The 21,650-nt window shown below is 49.6% G+C and overlaps 1 protein-coding gene across 1 annotated transcript in view; it reads right to left on the bottom strand.

The window, feature by feature from the left end:
• Nucleotides 1-2,333: 2,333 nt before the first annotated feature.
• LOC147117048 (uncharacterized) overlaps nucleotides 2,334-21,650 on the bottom strand; it is a 110,947-nt gene continuing 91,630 nt past the window's right edge. Inside the window, exons 2-4 of the mRNA XM_085987197.1 lie at nucleotides 6,032-6,215; nucleotides 5,369-5,872; nucleotides 2,334-2,350 (exon numbers count right to left, since the gene is read on the bottom strand). Coding sequence (XP_085843323.1) covers nucleotides 2,334-2,350; nucleotides 5,369-5,872; nucleotides 6,032-6,215 — 705 coding nt within the window. The remainder of the gene's footprint in view (nucleotides 2,351-5,368; nucleotides 5,873-6,031; nucleotides 6,216-21,650) is intronic.

The raw sequence follows: 21,650 nt of genomic DNA, 5'->3' as shown, positions 1-21,650 counted from the left end.
GCGGTTGGTGAGAAGGTCACGGAAGGAGCCACGGGAGGAGCGGCTGGTGAGCAGGCCCGGGCGGTGGGCTGAAGATTGTCAGACAGGAGGAATGGTGGAAATGGAATGGCGGCGCGCACCGACGCAGCGGCTTTGCTTCTCCCAGTCATGGGAGCTTGCAAGATCACATTTCGTTGTTCATGTATTTGTGCAATGACAATAAAGTTGAATTATTAATTATTTATTATAACAACTGAATTTCTAGGCCACTGTATAACTTTGCCCACTTCACACACACACACCCAGTATTACTGTGCACACTTCACACAAACAGTATTACTGTGCACACTTCACACACACTCTATAACTGTGCACACTTCACACACAGAGTATTACTGTGTACACTTCACACACAGAATTACTGTGCACACTTCACACATACAGTATTAATGTGCACACTTCACACACAGTTTTACTGTGCACACTTCACACACACGGTATTACTGTGCACCATTCACACACACAGCATTACTTGCACACTTCACACACACATTATAACTGTGCACACTTCACAGACACAGTATTACTGTGCACACTCCACACACAGTATTGCTGTGCAAACATGACACACACAATAACACTGTGCACACTTCACACACACATTATTGCTGTGCACACTTCACCCACACAGTATTACTGTGCACACTTCACGCATACACACAGTATTACTGTGCACACTTCCCACACACATTATTACTGTGCACACATCACACACAGTGTTACTGTGCACACTTCATACACAGTATTACTGTGCACACTTCACACACACTGTATAACTGTGCACACTTCACACACATAGTATTACTGTGCACCCTTCACACACATTATTACTGTGCACACTTCACTCACATAGTATTACTGTACACACTTCACACACAGTATTACTGTGCACACTTCACATACAATATTATTGTGCACACTTCACACATGCAGTATTACCATGCACACTTCACACACACACACAATATTACTGTGCACACTTCACACACACAGTATTACTGTGCACGCTTCACACAGTATTACTGTGCACACTTCACACAGTTTTACTTTGCATACTTCACACATGCATTACTTTGCACACTTCACATACAATATTACAGTGCACACTTCACACACACAGTATTACTGTGCACATTCCACACACAGTATTGCTGTGTACACCTCACACACAGTATTACTGTGCAAACATGACACACACAATAATACTGTGCATGCTTCACACACACATTATTGCTGTGCACACTTCACCCACACAGTATTACTGTGCACACTTCACGCATACACACAGTATTACTGTGCACACTTCCCACACACAGTATTACTGTGCACACATCACACACATAGTATTACTGTGCACACTTCATACACAGTATTACTGTGCACACTTCACACACACTGTATAACTGTGCACACTTCACACACACAGTATTACTGTGCACCCTTCACACACAGAGTATTACTGTGTACACTTCACACACAGAATTACTGTGACGCTTCACACATACAGTATTAATGTGCACACTTCACACACAGTTTTACAGTGCACACTTCACACACACAGTATTACTGTGCACTGTTCACACATACAATATTACTGTGCACACTTCACAAACAGTATTACTGTGCACACTTCACCCACATTATTTCTGTTCACACTTCACACACACAGTATGACTGTGCACCTTTCACATACAATATTACTGTGCACACTTCACACACAGTTTTACTGTGCACACTTCACTCACATAGCATTACTGTGCACACTTCACACAGTATTACTGTGCACACATAATATACAATATTACTGTGCACACTTCACACACAGTATTACTGTGCACACTTCACACACAGTATTACTGTGCACACATCACACACATATTATTACTGTGCACACTACACACAGTTTTACTTTGCATACTTCACACACACATTACTTTGCACACTTCACATACAATATTACAGTGCACACTTCACACACACGGTATTACTGTGCACACTCCACACACAGTATTGCTGTGTACACCTCACACACAGTATTACTGTGAAAACATGACACACACAATAATACTGTGCACACTTCACCCACACAGTATTACTGTGCACACTCCACACACAATATTGCTGTGTACACCTCACACACAGTATTACTGTGCAAACATGACACACAATAATACTGTGCACACTTCACACACACATTATTGCTGTGCACACTTCACACACACAGTATTACTGTGCACACTTCAAACACAGTGCTACTGTGCACACTTCACACACACAGTATTACTGTGTTCACTTCACACACGCAGTATTGCTGTGCACAATTCACACATACAGTATTAATGTGCACACTTCGCACATAGTGTTACTGTGCACATTTCACACACACAGTAATACTGTGCTCACTTCACACACGCAGTATTACTGTGCACAATTCACACACACATTACTGTGCACATTTCAAACACAGTATTACTGTGCACACTTCACACAGTTTTACTGTGCACACTTCACTCACATAGTATTACTGTGCACACTTCACACAGTATTATTGTGCACACTTCACACACAGTATTGCTGTGCACACCTCACACACAGTATTACTGTGCACACTTCACACACACATTATTACTGTGCGCACTTCACTCACATATTATTACTGTGCACACTTCACACACAGTATTACTGTGCACACTTCACATACAATATTATTGTGCACACTTCACACATGCAGTATTACCATGCACACTTCACACACAGGCCTAGAAATTCAGTTGGCTGCGCCAGGCGCTAATGCCAAAAAAGGGCTATATTTCCGTCGATAAAGCCTTAGCGCCGAAATGCAGACCGATCTGCGCCGACGCCCAAATTCATTTGAGATTTAGCGCCGGCGCAAAGTGTTAGCGCCCGCTCGGGTGCGCGCGCAGCTTATGACGTCATATCCTCGCGCAACGCTGTTTTAGCGCCCCAACCCGGAAATTGAGTGGCGCCCGCCCAATGTGGGCGTGGCGCTATTAGGAATTGTAAAATGGAACGTTGCAGAGGCCCTGTGGGCCTCGGGGAGCGCAAATTAAAGGGCACCTCCACTGACCTATAAAGCCCAGCCATTTTGCTGCAATGACTTCACTGCTTTGGATTTCTACACAGAGACCAAGGGACAGATATTCCAGATTTGGGACAAGATAGGAGAGGTCTTTCTGGCTTCTGGCCAGTGCTTTGACATTTGACTCTTGCTGATTTCACTGTTGCGACCTTGATTATGGGGGCTGCATGGGGGGCCAACATTGAGTTGCAGCATTATGTGCGGAGGGCTCGCAGACGCTGTGAGAGACGGCCAGCCATGCGTAGACACAGAAGGGCCATCAGGCGTCGCCAACGTAGGCCTTACGCACCCAGGCAATACCGGCAGCAGGTGTCCTATGTCACCATGTCTGCGGCACTTTGTGTAAAGAGGCTGCGCTTCAGAAGGGAGGTGGTTGGAGAGATCTGCCAGCTGCTTCACGCAGATTTGCAGCCACAGCTCATGTCCAGGACGTCTCTCTCGGTGGAAGTGAAGGTCACGGTGGCTCTCAGCTTTTATGCAAGCGGCTCGTTCCAAGCCGCTGCTGGGGACATCGCGAACATCTCCCAGTTCGCCGTACATCGCTGCATCCGGCAGGTCACCGATGCACTGTTCGCGAGGAGACACCAGTTCATCTCCTTCCCCATGACCCAACAGAGGCAGCAGCAGCGTGCAGTGGGATTTGGCAGGATCGCGGGCTTCCCCATGGTGCAGGGCGCCATTGACTGCACGCATGTGGCTATGCGGGCACCTATAGACAATCCCGAGGTTTACCGCAACCGCAAGGGCTACCATTCCCTCAATGTGCAGCTGGTGTGTGACCACAGGCAGCGCATCCTAGCTGTAAATGCCCGCTTCCCAGGAAGCAGCCACGATGCTTTTATCCTGCGCCAGACTACTGTGGCTGACATGTTCCAGGCACAGCCTCCACCAAGGGGATGGCTTATCGGGGACAAGGGCTACCCTTTGTGCACATGGCTCATGACCCCGCTCCGCACGCCCAGGACCCCAGCGGAGGACTCATACAACGAAAGCCATCAAGCAACAAGGAACGTCATAGAGCAAACCATAGGCGTCCTCAAGCAACGCTTCCGCTGCCTGGATCGCTCCGGCGGCTCTCTACAGTATTCGCCGGATAGAGTGTCCCAGTTCGTCGTCGTGTGCTGCATGCTGCACAACCTGGCTATCCGCCGGACGCAGGCACTGCCACCTGACATTGCACCACCACCTGAGGAGGACGAGCAGGAGGACCATCAGGAGGAGGAGGGGGAGGAGGAGGAGGAGCAGGCCAGGAGGGGGCCAGAAGGCCCAAGGGCCGTACGCCGGGGGCTTATTGCTCGACACTTCTAGGCCCGCTGTGAGGGAATGGCCTGTGGGAATGAGCGCACCTGAAGGCAGCCGCTCCGGAAGCCGTCAGCCGGTTAACGCAGCAAACACTTGAAACATGACACCTGGACAAGCTGAATAAATAAAAACCTTTATTTAACAAACTGAGGCCCCTTCCCACATGAAACTCAAAAACACAGAACACACCCAAAAAACAGTCACAAACATATGTCACTCCCCCAACCTGGGGAGGACTAACAAAAGTTGGCCATCCACATGGCCTTCAACATTGGCTGTAACAAAAAAAGGGCCCCCCTCGCCAACAGAAAGACCCCCATAAAAACACAAAATGCCTTCAATTTCGGCCATCCACAAAAGTCAGGCCCCAAAACACAATCCCCCCCATATATACAATGCCGCAGAGACCACACTCTAGCGGCTGTGCCGAGAGGGCGAGTCCTTAGAGAGCCTTCCCCGGCCCCTGCCCGGCCTACTGCTCCGCCTCAACGTGGGCCCTGTGGCGGCCTCAAGGCTGGGGGAAGGCTCATGAGGGCCCCCATGCGTTGCGACAGATGGCCTTGGGGGTCGGCCAACACGACGCACGTCCCAGGAGGGGCCGGCTGCTGACTGCTTCGGCTGTGGCTGGCCAGCATCAGTGGCAGCAGCAGCTCCTCGCACCCTGGCTGGGGGAGTGGCAGTGTCGGATGCTCCAAGGGGGGCAAGCTGGCTGCTGCCAGGCGCGCGAGGCTCAGCAGACACAGTGGCAGTCGTCCGGCCTGGCAGTTCAGCTGGCGCAGCTATGTGCTGGAGGCCAGGCCGCTGTGTTGCAGCAGGGCGGCGGGTGCGGGTGCGACGTCTCTGCGTCAAAGCGAGTGTGGCAGAAGTCAGTGACCGCACTGCCCGGGTATGTGCCTCCAGCTGCTGTGAGTGTTTCGAGGGAACCACCTCTCTGGCGACTCTCCTCCTGCAGTGCCGCGAGTAGTTCAACCCCCCTGGCGTGCGCTGCGGCCAGTTGCTCCACCCCCCTGGCCTGTGATTGGCCGAATGCTGCCACACTCTGAGCCAGGGACTCAATGGCGTGCGGCATCTGCTGCACAACCCCCATGAACTCATGGTGGCGCCGGTCAGACGCCACCGAGATCTCTTGCAGGAGGCGCACCTCCTGGCCGAGGCCACTCTCCGGACTGGAGAGAGGACTCTGCAGCTGGGGAGAAGCCGGCCGAGCTGGCCGACCCCTGCCGCCTGCCTGGACCCCACTGCAAGCAGGATCTGCCCTCCCCTGCAACACCTCCCCCTGGCTCTCCTGCATGCCAGACGTCCCCCCTTCATTGCCATCCCCTGGCACGGCTGAGGGCTCGCCCGATGGCCCGGCTTCCTCCTCGTCCTGGACGTCCTCCTCCTCCAAGGGCCTGGCACCCGGCGCCTCAGGGACCACCTCCTCCTCAGCAGCTGAAAGCAGGAAGGCACAAGAGTAGCTTTAAAGTGAGGACAGGGCGTCAGCGAGGGACGCCTGAGCGGTGGCATTATGCGCATTTGTCCGTCAGTGGGAAAGGATTTAGATCGGAAGCACTAGGGCAACGAGAGAGCTGCAAGTGGTCATCTCCTTACCAGTGGCTTCCAGCACAGGGTCGGCATCCCCGATGGCTACAGGGCCAGTCACCCGGGGACGCAGGAGTCCAGCGACGCTCTCCTCCAGAGCACTTAGAGCCTGGTAGTGGGGCCGTCCACCACCGGTCTCCAGCCGGCTGCGCGCATTTCTTGCCAGCTTGGCCTGCAAGAGAAAGGACGGACTCTAAGTACAGTGTGGTGCCCTGTTGCTGTGTGTACTGCCTCCCATGGTGGAATAGCCTGGCCAGTGTGGTCAGTGCAGAAAGTGCTGCTGATGATCATGCCAGTGGCATTGCTGCGTGAAGAGGGCTGCCCATTATGCCTTTGAGGTCCCTTTGCCCATAGTGTGAGGCTCACATGCAAGGATGAGGAGGACAGTGGAAAGGGTACTCACCTTCACCAGCCGACAGAGGTCATTGAACTTTTTGCGGCACTGGTCCGCAGTCCTGGGCACATCTGAGTTTGAGGAGACCCTGCGTCCGATGCTCCTCCAGGCTTTCCTGAACTCTCTCCTGGGAGCCTTTCTGCCATTGTCCGGGCACAAGATGGGTCTTCTCTCCTGGACAGCATCAATCAGCACCCTCAGTGCATGGTCTGAGAAGCGCTGGGCTCTTTCACGGGCCATCTCCATCTGTTCTGGCGCTATTTTGTCCCACCAGCACTGTTGAGGCCTAGCAGCAGGGCTCCAGTGTGCAGGGCGTGGCAGCAGTCAAAGTTGACCCTTCCCCCTTTACGAGCAGGCCGGCGTCAGGGAGTCTGCTGTCAAGCAACACATGACCGCACCTGCGCTGCGCCCGGCATCGGCGTTATCAGGCCGCAGCGCCGGTTTAGCGCCGGAACCGAGCATTGCAACGCCGGTTTCAGCGCTCGCCAAAACTCTTGGCCAAAACCACTGAATTTCGGCGCGGTTGCCTGCAGTTTCCGGCGGGCGCTAAATTTACCGAACGCCCGACTTTAGCGCCCCAAAACTGTACAAACTGAATTTCTAGGCCACACAGTATTACTGTGCACACTTCACATACACAGTATTACTGTGCACACTTCACACACACACAGTATTACTGTGCGCACTTCACACACACACAGTATTACTGTGCACACTTCACACACACAGTATTACTGTGCACACTTCACACACATAGGCCTAGAAATTCAGTATAGCCACGTTTGGGGTGCTACAGCATGGCGTTCGCTAACTTTTGCGCCCGGCGCAACTTAGCGCCACCTTCACCGATATTCAGTTGCATCACCCCAAGAGGTTGCTGCTGCGCTAAAGCAGGCGATGCACGACTATCATTAGGCGCTAAGCCGGCGGTCCGGGGCGCAAACACCAAAGGCGGGCGCAGCGCAGGTGCGGCGAGTTGCTCATTGAGGGCAGTCAGGCGCCGGTCAGCACTTAAAGGGGGAGGGTGGAATTGCTTGGCTGCCACGCTCTGCACACTGCAGCCCTAAGGCAAGGCCTGAACACTGCTTCTGGAACAGCTCCATGCCCAGGAGAATGGAGAAGGCCAGGGAGAGAGCGCAGCGCTTCGGCGAGGGTGACCTGAGGCTGCTGGTTGGTGCAGTGGACTGCAGGCGCCATATCCTCTTCCCTGAGGGTGGCAGGAGGCCACTGCCTGCCGAATATCAGAAAGCATGGAGGGATGTGGCAAACAGGGTCACGTCCAACAACGTGGTTGGCAGGACACCAACCCAGTGCTGGAAAAAATTCAATGACCTCACTCGGGTTGTCAGGGTGAGTACCCTTTCCAGTATCCTCCTCATCCCTGCATGTGCACCTCACTTTATGGCCAAACGGGTCTGAAAGCCCTAATGGCCAGCCCTCATCCAGCAGCTATGGGACTGTCATGAAAAGCACTTGCGCATTCAGGACTTTAAACACTGTCTGGGCTATTCGACCATGGGAGGCAGTGCGGGCAAGATCAGGGCTTGACACTGTCAGGGCTAATCGACCATGGGAGGCAGTGCGGGCAAGATCAGGGCTTGACACTGTACTTAGAGGCTGTCCTTTCTCTTGCAGGCCAAGCTGGCGCATAACAAGACAGCAGCGACAGACCGGGGGAGGCCGTCCTGACCTGAAACAGCTGAGCGACCTCGAGCAGCGAGTGGAGCGGATCATGGCAGGCCGGCTGAGTGGCCCCGTCGCCATTGGAGATGCCGACCCTGTTCTGGGCACCAATGGTAAGGTCATCACCTTTTTGACCTCTCCCTTTCCACTTGCGCCTCACACCAGCATCCTTTGCCACTATCGAACCAATGCAGTGCACAGCAGCACTCATGCCTCCCTCGCTGCCACCCTGTCCTCACTCTAAAGCAACTCTTGTGCCTCCCTGCTTTCAGATGGTGACTCGCCAGGTGAGGAGGCGGCCCCTCAAGCTGGCACTGTGTCCGAGTCAGACATAGAGGAGGAGGAAGAGGAAGCCAGCCCATCAGGGACACCCTCAGCCGAGGCAGCCCATGGCCATGATGGTGACACGTCCTCCCTGGAGGGGAGCAGGGGGGAAGGGTCGGAAGATAGTGAAGCTCCGGGGACCAGCGGGCTGCAGCAACGCGGGAGGGGTGGGGAAGCTCGGCGGCCTTCTCCCCGGAGGGTGAGTGCGGCCTCCAGTCCTGCTATGGTGAGCGCAGAGGAGGGGCGGCTCCTAGCGGAAATGGGCGCCCAGGCTGAGCGCAGGCACACTGAGCTCATGGCTGCAGTGGCAAGGATGCCTGACTCCATAGAGTCACTGGCAAGGAGTGTGCAGGAATTCGGGGCAGCACAGGCCAGGAGTCTGCAGGACGTCGCGGCAGCAAAGGCCAGGAGTCTGCAACAATTCAGTGCAGCACAGGCCAGGAGTCTGCAACAATTCAGTGCAGCACAGGCCAGGTGTCTGCAGGACGTCGCTGCATTACAGGCTAGGAGTCAGCAGGACTTCGCTGCTTCACAGGTGGCTTCCAGCCAAGTGCTCAGTCGTGCCGTGCATTCACTGGCTGCTGTCATGCAGACACAGACCAGGGCCACACGGGCACTAACTGCTGCCACACTTGCTGGATCGGCCAGGCATCGCCGGGGCACTCGCCGTGCCGCAGCAGCCCAGCAGTCTGTGCCTCAGGAGATTGCTGCGCATGCTGCAGTGCTGGCCCGTGCGCGTGCCAATGTATCAGCTGTCAAGGGAGTGCCTGTGATCTGTCAGGTTGGCAGCATTCCTGCAGCCAACACTGTCACTCCTCCATTGCAGCTGCCACCAGCTGTTGGACAGACTGCTGCCGCCCAAGCAGAGTTGGAGCAGTCAGCAGCCGGCCCCTCCAGGCCCAGAGCTGGTCCAGGCTGACCCCCAAGGGCATCTGCCGTCTCACCATCTGACCCTCAGCAGCCTTCCCCCAGCCTTGCTGCAGCCACTGGGGTCCCATTGAGGAGGAGCTGCAGGGCGGGTAGGGGCCAGTCACGGAAGCGAAACGGATCACCCTCGCAGGGGAAAAAGTAGAAGGTGTGGCCAAATGTTTTGTTTTATATATAAAGGCCGAGGCTGCTGTATTTGTTTCATATTTAAAGGCCGAGACTGGTATATTTGTTTTACTTGTAAAGGCCGAGACTGGTGTATTTGTGTTTTTTGGGGGGGTTTCTCTCCATTAGTTTGTCATGTGGGAAGGGCACAGAGGTATCACAGTAAAAAAATTCTTAAATCGCACTGTCCATGCTTTCTTTTGGAAGTCCTGGTTGCCCTGCTCGGCTGAGGGCTTGTGGAGCGGCTACATTCATCTTCTGCCATTGGCACAAGCCATTCCCTGAGAGGGGGCCTAGAACCGACTTGCAATAAGCCACTGATGGGAGGCCCTTGCACTTTCTGCCTCCCTCCTGTGCTGGTCCTCCTCCTCCTCCTCCTCCTCCTCCTCCTCTGGTGGTCCTCCAATGTCTGCTGGCAGTGGCTGAGTCCTGCGGATAGCCAGGTTGTGCAGCATGCAGCACACAACAACAAAATAGGAGACTCGCTCAGGCGAGTACTGTAGGGCTCCCCCGGAACGATCCAGACAGCGGAACCGTTGCTTCAGCACGCCGATTGTTTGCTCAATGATGTTCCTGGTTGCTTGATGGCTGTCATTGTATCCCTCTTCAGCAGGGGTGCTGGGCGCACGGAGCGGGGTCATCAGCCAGGTGCACAAAGGATAGCCTTTGTCCCCGAGAAGCCATCCTCATGGGTGAGGCTGGGCCTCGAACATGTCTGCCACAGAAGTCTGGCGCAGGATGAAGGCATCGTGGATGCTGCCTGGAAAGCGGGCATTGACAGCTAAGATGAGCTGTCTGTGGTCACACACCAACTGCACGTTGAGCGAATGGTAGCCTTTCCGGTTGCGGTAATCCTCGGCATTCTCTAGAGGTGCCCGCAAAGCCACATGCGTGCAGTCAATGGCGCCCTGCACCATGGGGAAGCCCGCTAATGCTGCAAAGCCCATTGCACACTCTTGCTGCTTGTCAACGGTCATGAGGAAGGAGATGAACTGAAGTCTCCTTCTGAAAAGGGCATTGGTCACCTGGCGGATGCAGCAATGTACCGCAAACTGGGAGATGTTGGAAATGTCCCCAGTAGCGGATTGGAAGGAGCCGGTGGCATAGAAGTTGAGAGCCACCGTCACCTTCACTGCCACCGACAGAGACGTCCTGCTCCTCAGCTGTGGCTGCAGATCTCCGCGAAGCAGGTGGCAGATCTCAGTGATCACCGCCCTTCTGAATCGCAGCCACCGAACACACTGCTCCTCAGACATGTTCACATATGAGAACTGCTGGCGGTATACCCTGGGTGGGTAAGGCCTCCTTTGCCGACGCATGTCGGCCCTTCTCCGTCTGACCATGACTGGCACTCTCTCACGGCGTCTCTGAGCCCTTTGAATGCAATGGAGAAGCCCAACGTTTCCACCCATTGCAGCCCCCATTATATGTGTCCAATCAATGCTATGACACTGAAGTTAAAGACAAGTGCAAAGCTCTGGCCTGAAGCCACAAGTACCTGTGCGAGTGTTGAGCCAAACCAGAAAGCTCTCTACCTTTGTCTCTCTCCAAAGATCCGTCTCTCACAAAGAAGGAGTGGTGCAAAATGGCTGCCATTTATACAGCAGGAGGATTCCCCTTTAATTAGCGCCCCCCGCGCCCCGCAGCGACTGGGAACCGTTCCCCTCTACCAGTCGCTAGGGGCGCCAGGCGCACAATAGGCCGGCACCACTGAATTTCCGGTTCGGGGCGCGCAAAGGGCGTTGCACCATGAAATGACGTCAGGATCTGTGCACGCAGCTGAACGCGCAAAGGTTTTGTGCCGCCGCTAAATCTTAACTGAAGTTCGCGAGAGGCGCAGATCGCGCCGCGCCCGGGCGCTACCCGCTTAGCGCCCCACTTCTCCTCCTCCTAAGGCGCTAGCGGCTGGTGCAAACAACTGAATTTCTAGGCCATAGTATTACTGTGCACACTTCACTCACATATTATTACTGTGCACACTTCACACATGCAGTATTACCGTGCACACTTCACACACACAGTATTACTGTGCGCACTTCACACACACAGTATTACCGTACACACTTCACACACATTATTACTGTGCACACTTCACACACACATTATTACTGTGCACACTTCACACACAGTTTTACTTTGCATACTTCACACACACATTATTACTTTGCACACTTCACATACAATATTACACTGCACACTTCACACACACAGTATTACTGTGCACACTCCACACACAGTATTGCTGTGTACACCTCACACACAATATTACTGTGCAAACATGACACACACAATAATACTGTGCACACTTCACACACACAGTATTACTGTGCACTCTTCACACATACACACAGTATTACTGTGCACACATCCCACACAGAGTATTACCGTGCACACATCAGACACATAGTATTACTGTGCACACTTCATACACAGTATTACTGTGCACACTTCACACATGCATTATTACTGTGCACATTTCACATGCAGTATTACTGTGCACACTTCATACACACAATATCACTGTGCACCCTTCACATACACAGTATTACTGTGCACACTTCACACACAGTATTACTGTGCACACTTCACACACACAGTATTGCTGTGCACACTTCACACACACAATATTACTGTGCACACTTCAAACACACTGAATAACTGTGCAAACTTCACACACACACATAATTCTGTGCACACTTCAGACAAACAGTATTACTGTGCACACTTCACACACACTGTATAACTGTGCACAATTCACAGTGACACAGTATTACAGTGCACCCTTCACACACACAGTATTACTGTGCACACTTCACACACATATTATTACTGTGCACACTTCACACACGGTATTACTGTGCACACTTCACATACAATATTACAGCGTGCACACTTCACACATGCAGTATTACTGTGCACATTTCACACAGTATTGCTGTGCACACCTCACACACAGTATTACTGTGCACACTTCACACACAGTATTGCTGTGCACACTTCACACACACAGTGTTACTGTGCACACTTCACTCACATAGTATTACTGTGCACACCTCACACAGTATTACTGTGCACACTTTACATACAATATTACTGTGCACACTTCATACATGCAGTATTACCATGCACACTTCACATGCAAATTATTACTGTGCACGCTTCACACACACAGTATTACTGTGCACACTTCACACACAGTAATGCTGTGCACACCTCACACACAGTATTACCGTGCACACTTCAGACACACATTATTACTGTGCACACTTCACTCACATAGTATTACTGTGAACACTTCACACACAGTATTACTGTGCACACTTCACATACAATATTACTGTGCACACTTCACACATGCATTATTACCGTGCACACTTCACACACAGAGTATCACTGTGCACACTTCACACAGTATTACTGTGCACACTTCAGACACACATTATTACTGTGCACACTTCACTCACATAGCATTACTGTGCACACTTCACACACAGTATTACTGTGCACACTTCACATACAATATTACTGTGCACACTTCAGACACACATTATTACTGTGCACACTTCACTCACATAGTATTACTGTGCACACTTCACACACAATATTACTGTGCACATTTTACATACAATATTATTGTGCACACTTCATACATGCAGTATTACCATGCACACTTCACATGCACAGTATTACTTTGCACACTTCACACACAATAACACTGTGTACACTTCACACACAGTATTACTGCGTGCACTTCACAAACAGTACTACTGTGCGCACTTCACACATACAGTATTACTGTTCACCCTTCACACACACAGTATTACTGTGCACACTTCACACACACATTACTATTGTGCACACTTCACACACACAGTATTACTGGGCACACTTCACACACGCAGTATTACTGGGCACACTTCACACACGCAGTATTACTGTGCATACTTCACATGCAGTATCACTGTGCACACTTCATTGATTGGTAGGATTGATTGGGGAATGTCACTCAAAGGGTTGACTGTGGATAGGCAATGGCAAACATTCAAAGACCGCATGGATGAACTACAGAATTTGTTCATCCCAGTTTGGCATAAAAATAAAACAAAAAAGGTGACTCAACCGTGGCTAACAAGGGAAATTAGGGATAGCATAAGATCCAAGGAGAGGACATATAAATTGGCCAGAAAAAGCAGTAAAGCTGAGGATTGGGAGCAGTTTAGGATTCAACAAAGGAGGACAAAGGGATTAATTAAGAAGGGGAAAATAGAATATGAGAGTAAGCTTGCAGGGAACATAAAAATTGACTGTAAAAGCTTTTATAGATATGTGAAGAGAAAAAGATTGGTGAAGTCAAGCGTAGGTCCCTTGCAGTCAGAATCAGAGGAATTATAAAAGATGTAATAGCAGAGCACTTGGAAAACAGTGACAGGATCAGAGAAAGTCAACATGGATTTACAAAAGGTAAATCGTGCTTGACTAATCTACTGGAATTTTTTGAGGATGTAACTGGTAAAATAGATAAGGGAGAACCAGTGGATGTGGTGTATTTGGACATTCAAAAGGCTTTCGATAAGGTCCCGCATAAGAGATTAGCGTGTAAAGTTAAGGCACATGGGATTGGGGGCAAGGTATTGACTTGGATAGAGGACTGGTTTGCAGACAGAAAGCAAAGAGTTGGAATAAACGGGTCTTTATCCGAGTGGCAGGCAGTGACTAGTGGGGTACCGCAGGGATCGGTCCTTGGACCCCAGCCATTCACAATATATATTAATGATCTAGACGAGGGAACTAGATGTAATATCTCCAAGTTTGCAGATGACACAAAGCTGGGTGGGTGTGTGTGCTGTGAGGAGGATGCCGAGAAACTCCAGTATGCTTTGGACAGGTATGCGTGATTGGGCAGAAGCATGGCAGATGCAATATAACATGGATAAATGCGAGGTTATCCACTTTGGTGTCAAAAACAGGAAGGCAGATTATTATCTGAATGGCAATAGATTGGGAGAAGGGGAAGTGCAACGAGACCTGGGTGTCCATGTGCACACTTCACACACATATTATTACTGTGCACACTTCACACACGGTATTACTGTGCACACTTCACATACAATATTACAGCGTGCACACTTCACACATGCAGTATTACTGTGCACATTTCACACAGTATTGCTGTGCACACCTCACACACAGTATTACTGTGCACACTTCACACACAGTATTGCTGTGCACACTTCACACACACAGTGTTACTGTGCACACTTCACTCACATAGTATTACTGTGCACACCTCACACAGTATTACTGTGCACACTTTACATACAATATTACTGTGCACACTTCATACATGCAGTATTACCATGCACACTTCACATGCAAATTATTACTGTGCACGCTTCACACACACAGTATTACTGTGCACACTTCACACACAGTAATGCTGTGCACACCTCACACACAGTATTACCGTGCACACTTCAGACACACATTATTACTGTGCACACTTCACTCACATAGTATTACTGTGAACACTTCACACACAGTATTACTGTGCACACTTCACATACAATATTACTGTGCACACTTCACACATGCATTATTACCGTGCACACTTCACACACAGAGTATCACTGTGCACACTTCACACAGTATTACTGTGCACACTTCAGACACACATTATTACTGTGCACACTTCACTCACATAGCATTACTGTGCACACTTCACACACAGTATTACTGTGCACACTTCACATACAATATTACTGTGCACACTTCAGACACACATTATTACTGTGCACACTTCACTCACATAGTATTACTGTGCACACTTCACACACAATATTACTGTGCACATTTTACATACAATATTATTGTGCACACTTCATACATGCAGTATTACCATGCACACTTCACATGCACAGTATTACTTTGCACACTTCACACACAATAACACTGTGTACACTTCACACACAGTATTACTGCGTGCACTTCACAAACAGTACTACTGTGCGCACTTCACACATACAGTATTACTGTTCACCCTTCACACACACAGTATTACTGTGCACACTTCACACACACATTACTATTGTGCACACTTCACACACACAGTATTACTGGGCACACTTCACACACGCAGTATTACTGGGCACACTTCACACACGCAGTATTACTGTGCATACTTCACATGCAGTATCACTGTGCACACTTCATTGATTGGTAGGATTGATTGGGGAATGTCACTCAAAGGGTTGACTGTGGATAGGCAATGGCAAACATTCAAAGACCGCATGGATGAACTACAGAATTTGTTCATCCCAGTTTGGCATAAAAATAAAACAAAAAAGGTGACTCAACCGTGGCTAACAAGGGAAATTAGGGATAGCATAAGATCCAAGGAGAGGACATATAAATTGGCCAGAAAAAGCAGTAAAGCTGAGGATTGGGAGCAGTTTAGGATTCAACAAAGGAGGACAAAGGGATTAATTAAGAAGGGGAAAATAGAATATGAGAGTAAGCTTGCAGGGAACATAAAAATTGACTGTAAAAGCTTTTATAGATATGTGAAGAGAAAAAGATTGGTGAAGTCAAGCGTAGGTCCCTTGCAGTCAGAATCAGAGGAATTATAAAAGATGTAATAGCAGAGCACTTGGAAAACAGTGACAGGATCAGAGAAAGTCAACATGGATTTACAAAAGGTAAATCGTGCTTGACTAATCTACTGGAATTTTTTGAGGATGTAACTGGTAAAATAGATAAGGGAGAACCAGTGGATGTGGTGTATTTGGACATTCAAAAGGCTTTCGATAAGGTCCCGCATAAGAGATTAGCGTGTAAAGTTAAGGCACATGGGATTGGGGGCAAGGTATTGACTTGGATAGAGGACTGGTTTGCAGACAGAAAGCAAAGAGTTGGAATAAACGGGTCTTTATCCGAGTGGCAGGCAGTGACTAGTGGGGTACCGCAGGGATCGGTCCTTGGACCCCAGCCATTCACAATATATATTAATGATCTAGACGAGGGAACTAGATGTAATATCTCCAAGTTTGCAGATGACACAAAGCTGGGTGGGTGTGTGTGCTGTGAGGAGGATGCCGAGAAACTCCAGTATGCTTTGGACAGGTATGCGTGATTGGGCAGAAGCATGGCAGATGCAATATAACATGGATAAATGCGAGGTTATCCACTTTGGTGTCAAAAACAGGAAGGCAGATTATTATCTGAATGGCAATAGATTGGGAGAAGGGGAAGTGCAACGAGACCTGGGTGTCCATGTGCACCAGTCGCTGAAGGTAAGCATGTAGGTGCAGCAGGCGGTTAAGAAGGCAAATGGTATGTTGGCCTTCGTAGCGAGAGGGTTTGATTACAGGAACAAGGATGTTTTGCTGCAGTTGTACAGGGCCTTGGTGAGACCACATCTTGAGTATTGTGTGCAGTTTTGGTCGCCTTATCTGAGGAAGGATGTTCTTGCCATGGAAGGGGTGCAGCGAAGATTCACCACTCTGATACCTGGGATGGCAGGAATGACGTATGAGGAGAGATTGGGTCGATTGGGCTTATACTCGTTGGAGTTTAGAAGAATGAGAGGGGATCAGTGGCAGCAGCAGGGCTATAAAAGTCCCAGAGACCAGGTAAGGCCTCACAGCGTCGGCGGAAATTCAGCGGCAGCAGCGGGGCTATAAAAGTCCCAGAGACCAGGTAAGGCCTCACAGCGTCGGCGGGAATTCAGCGGCAGCAGCGGGGCTATAAAAGTCCCAGAGACCAGGTAAGGCGTACCAGTCTCGGAACTTGGAGGGAAGGAGAGAGGTAAAAAGTAATCCAAGTGTGACGTCACCAGAAAGCGGGTAAGTGATTGGTTGGTAAGTATTTCTTTCTCTTTTAAGCTTAAACTCTTTGGTTCATAGTTTCTAAGGTGCGATATTCATCATCTAGAATTGGGGCAGAGGGTATTTAAAAATAATATCAATAAATTTAATTAATTACATAGAATGGGAGATCAGGTGATGTGTTGCTGCTGCAATATGTGGGAGCTGGTGGACACCATTGATGCTCACGGTGATCACATTTGCAGTAAGTGTTGGCTGCTCGAGGAATTCCGGCTCCGTGTTGAAGAGCTGGAGTCCGAGCTTCAAACACTGAGACACATCAGGGAGGGGGAGAGTTACCTGGACTGTATGTATCACGAGGTAGTCACACCAATTAGATTAATTAATTCAGATGTAGTCCGTGGCCAGGGTCAGGATGGTGTGACTAGAAGTGAGGCAGGTACGGGGATCCAGGAGGTAGTGTTGGAGGAGCCGCAGCCCTTGCTCTTCTCCAACAGGTTTGAGGCTCTTACTCCCTGTGAGGATGGGAACAGGGACTGCGGGGAGGATGAGCAACCTGGCCACAGCACCGTGGAGCGGGGGGCCATTCAAGTGGGGGGAGTTAAAAGAAATGTTGTAGTGGTAGGGGATAGTATCGTTAGGGGGATAGATAGAGTTCTTTGCAGCCAAGAGCAAGAGTCCCGAAGGCTGTGTTGCCTGCCCGGTGCCAGGGTTAAGGAGATCTCCTCTGGGCTGGAGAGAAACTTGGAGTGGGAGGGGGAGGATCCAGTTTTCGTGGTCCATGTTGGTACCAACGACATAGATAGGACAAGGAAGGAGGTTCTGCTGAGGGAGTTTGAGCAGCTAGGGGCCAAATTAAAAAGCAGAACCACAAGGGTAATAATCTCTGGATTACTACCTGAGCCACGTGCAAATTTGGTTAGGGTAAATAAAATTAGAGAGTTAAATGCGTGGCTCAAAGACTGGTGTGGGAGAAATGGGTTTTGTTTCCTGGGACACTGGCATCAGTACTGGGACAGGAGAGAGCTGTTCCGTTCGGACGGACTTCACTTGGCTAGTGCTGGGACTAGAATCCTGGCGAATCGAATAACTAGGGCTGTAGAGAGAGCATTAAACTAATTAGTGGGGGGGAGGTTTTAAGAGAGTGAAAAATAAAAATGACAGCGGAGAAGGCAATAGAGCAAGGTAGCAGTGGGGGAATCAAAAACCAGGGCGTGTCAAGAAGGGACAGAATGTATAATGATAAAGGTAAAGTAGTAAAAGGGGTAAAAGCAGGAATAAATTGTCAGAAAACATATTTGAAAGTTCTTTATCTGAATGCACGCAGCATTCGTAACAAAATTGACGAGTTGACAGTGCAAATAACTACACATGGGTATGATCTGGTGGCCATTACGGAAACATGGCTGCAAGATAATCATGACTGGGAACTAAACATACAAGGGTATTTGACAATTAGGAAGGACAGACAGGAAGGAAAGGGAGGTGGGGTTGCTATGTTAATCAAGGATGGAATCACTGCAATAGTCAGAAATGATATTGGGTCAAAGGATCAGGATAGTGAAACAGTTTGGGTTGAGATAAGGAATAATAAGGGGAAAAAGTCACTAGTGGGCGTAGTCTATAGGCCTCCTAACAGTTGTAACTCTGTTGGTCGGAGTATAAATCAGGAAATAGTTGGGGCTTGTAATAAGGGAACAGCTATAATCATGGGGGATTTTAACTTTCATATTGACTGGACTAATCAAATTGGGCATGGCAGCATTGAGGAAGAGTTCATAGAGTGTATTAGGGACGGGTTCCTTGAGCAGTATGTAACTGAACCAACCAGGGGGCAGGCAATCTTAGATCTGGTCCTGTGTAATGAGACAGGATTAATAAAAAATGTCCTAGTAAAGGATCCCCTTGGAATGAGTGACCATAATATGGTTGAATTCCAAATTCAGTTTGAGGGTGAGAGAGTTGGATCTCAAACCAGCGTACTAAGCTTAAATAAAGGAGACTATGAAGGTATGAGAGTAGAATTGACTAAAGTGGACTGGGAAAACAGATTAAAGTGTAAGACGGTAAAAGAGCAGTGGTCTACATTCAAGGAGGTATTTCACATCTTTCAAGATAAATATATTCCACTGAGGAAAAAGGGGAGTAAAAGAAAAGACAGCCATCCGTGACTTAGTAAAGTAATAAAGGATAGTATTCGACTGAAAACAAGAGTATATAAATTAGCCAAATCTAGTGGGAGGATAGAAGATTGGGAAGCATTTAAAAGCCAGCAAACAATAACTAAAAGATTAATTAAGAAAGGGAAGATAGATTATGAAAGTAAACTAGCAAAAAATATAAAAACAGATAGCAAGAGTTTCTACAGCTATATAAAAAGAAAAAGGGTGATAAAGTGAACGTTGGTCCCTTAGAGGATGGGACCGGGAAACTAGTGGTGGGGAACATGGAGATGGCAAAGACGCTGAACAAATATTTTGTATCAGTCTTTACAGTAGAGGACACTAAAAATATCCCAACACTGGACAAACAGGGGGCAATTGGGGGGGAGGAGCTAAACATGATTAAAATCACTAAAGAGATGGTACTCAGTAAAATAATGGGACTTAAGGCGGATAAATCCCCCGGACCTGATGGCCTACATCCTAGGGTCTTGAGAGAAGTGGTGGTAGGGATTGTGGATGCATTGGTGATCATTTTCCAGAACTCCCTGGACTCAGGAAAGGTCCCGGCAGATTGGAAAACTGCTAATGTAACACCCTTATTTAAGAAGGGAAGTAGACAAAAAGCTGGAAACTATAGACCAGTTAGCCTAACATCTGTGGTTGGCAAAATGTTGGAGTCCATTACTAAGGAAACAGTATCAGAGCATTTGGATAAACATAATTTAATAGGACAGAGTCAGCATGGTTTTATGAAGGGGAAGTCATGTTTGACAAATTTGCTCGAATTCTTTGAGGATGTAACATACAGGGTGGATAAAGGGGAACCAGTGGATGTGGTGTATTTGGACTTCCAAAAGGCATTTGACAAGGTTCCACACAAAAGATTACTGATCAAGATAAAAAATCACGGGATTGGGGGTAATATACAGGCATGGGTGGAAGATTGGCTATCTAACAGAAAACAAAGAGTTGGGATAAATGGTTCATTCTCGGGCTATCAATCAGTAACTAGTGGTGTCCCACAGGGATCAGTGCTGGGACCCCAACTCTTTACAATCTATATTAACGATTTGGAGGAAGGGACCGAGTGCAACCTTTCCAAGTTTGCCGACGATACAAAGATGGGAGGGAAAGCAGTGAGTGAGGAGGACATAAAAAACGTGCAAAAGGACTTGGGGCTAGATTTTCAGTTTAGGCAGTTTTGGGGCGCTAGCTTTAGCGCCCGCCCGAAGTTAGCGCCCGCCCCAAAGTAGCGCCCCGTTGCCGGGAATTCAGTGGCTTCGCCCTAAGAGGTTGGTGGAGCGCTAAAAGAGGCGTTCCACTACTCTCTTTAGGCGCTAAGCCGGCGGTCCAGAGGGATAGCGCCCAGGCGGGGCGCAGCACGGGTGCGGTCATTTTTGCACTGACAGCAGACCCCGTGGTGCCGACCAGCTCTTAAAGGGGGAAGGGACGAATTGGTCTGCTGCCACGCCCTGCACACTGCAGCCTTGCAAAGAGGCCTCAACACTACTGCTCAGCCCCAGGGAGTCATGGCAACGCCAGAGAAGGCCCGTCAGCGTGCCCTGCGCTTCTCAGAGGGTGATCTGGACATCATGCTCACAGCTCTGGAGGTGAGGCGCAAGATCTTGTTTCCAGACAGTGGGAGGAATCCAACCCACCACGACTACACCAAAGCCTGGAAGCAGATCGCCCAGAGGGTGACGTTCACCGGCGAGGCCCCCAGGACCCACACACAATGCCGTAAGAAGTACAACGATCTGACCAGGATTGTGAGGGTGAGTAGCCTTTCCAGTCTCCTCCTCATTCTTGCATGTACACCTGACATGATGGGCAAAGGGACCTGAAAGTCCTTTTGGCCAGCCCTCAGCCAGCAGCATTGGGACAGTCATGAGCATCAAATGGCCATTCGGCACTCTACACTTTGGCCAAGCTATTCCACCATGGGAGGCAGTGCACACTACATCAGGGCTTCACTCTGTCCAAGCTATTCCACCATGGGAGGCAGTGCACACTACATCAGGGCTTCACTCTGTCCAAGCTATTCCACCATGGGAGGCAGTGCTCACTACATCAGGGCTTCACTCTGTCCAAGCTATTCCACCATGGGAGGCAGTGCTCACTACATCAGGGCTTCACTCTGTCCAAGC

Source organism: Somniosus microcephalus, chromosome 5 (assembly GCF_052327205.1).
Source record: "Somniosus microcephalus isolate GS21.2 chromosome 5, FLI_Smic_1.0, whole genome shotgun sequence".
In the NCBI taxonomy this organism is placed as follows: domain Eukaryota; kingdom Metazoa; phylum Chordata; class Chondrichthyes; order Squaliformes; family Somniosidae; genus Somniosus; species Somniosus microcephalus.
Note: the sequence above shows the minus strand (reverse complement) of the source record. Positions and strands in the feature narration are given on the sequence as shown.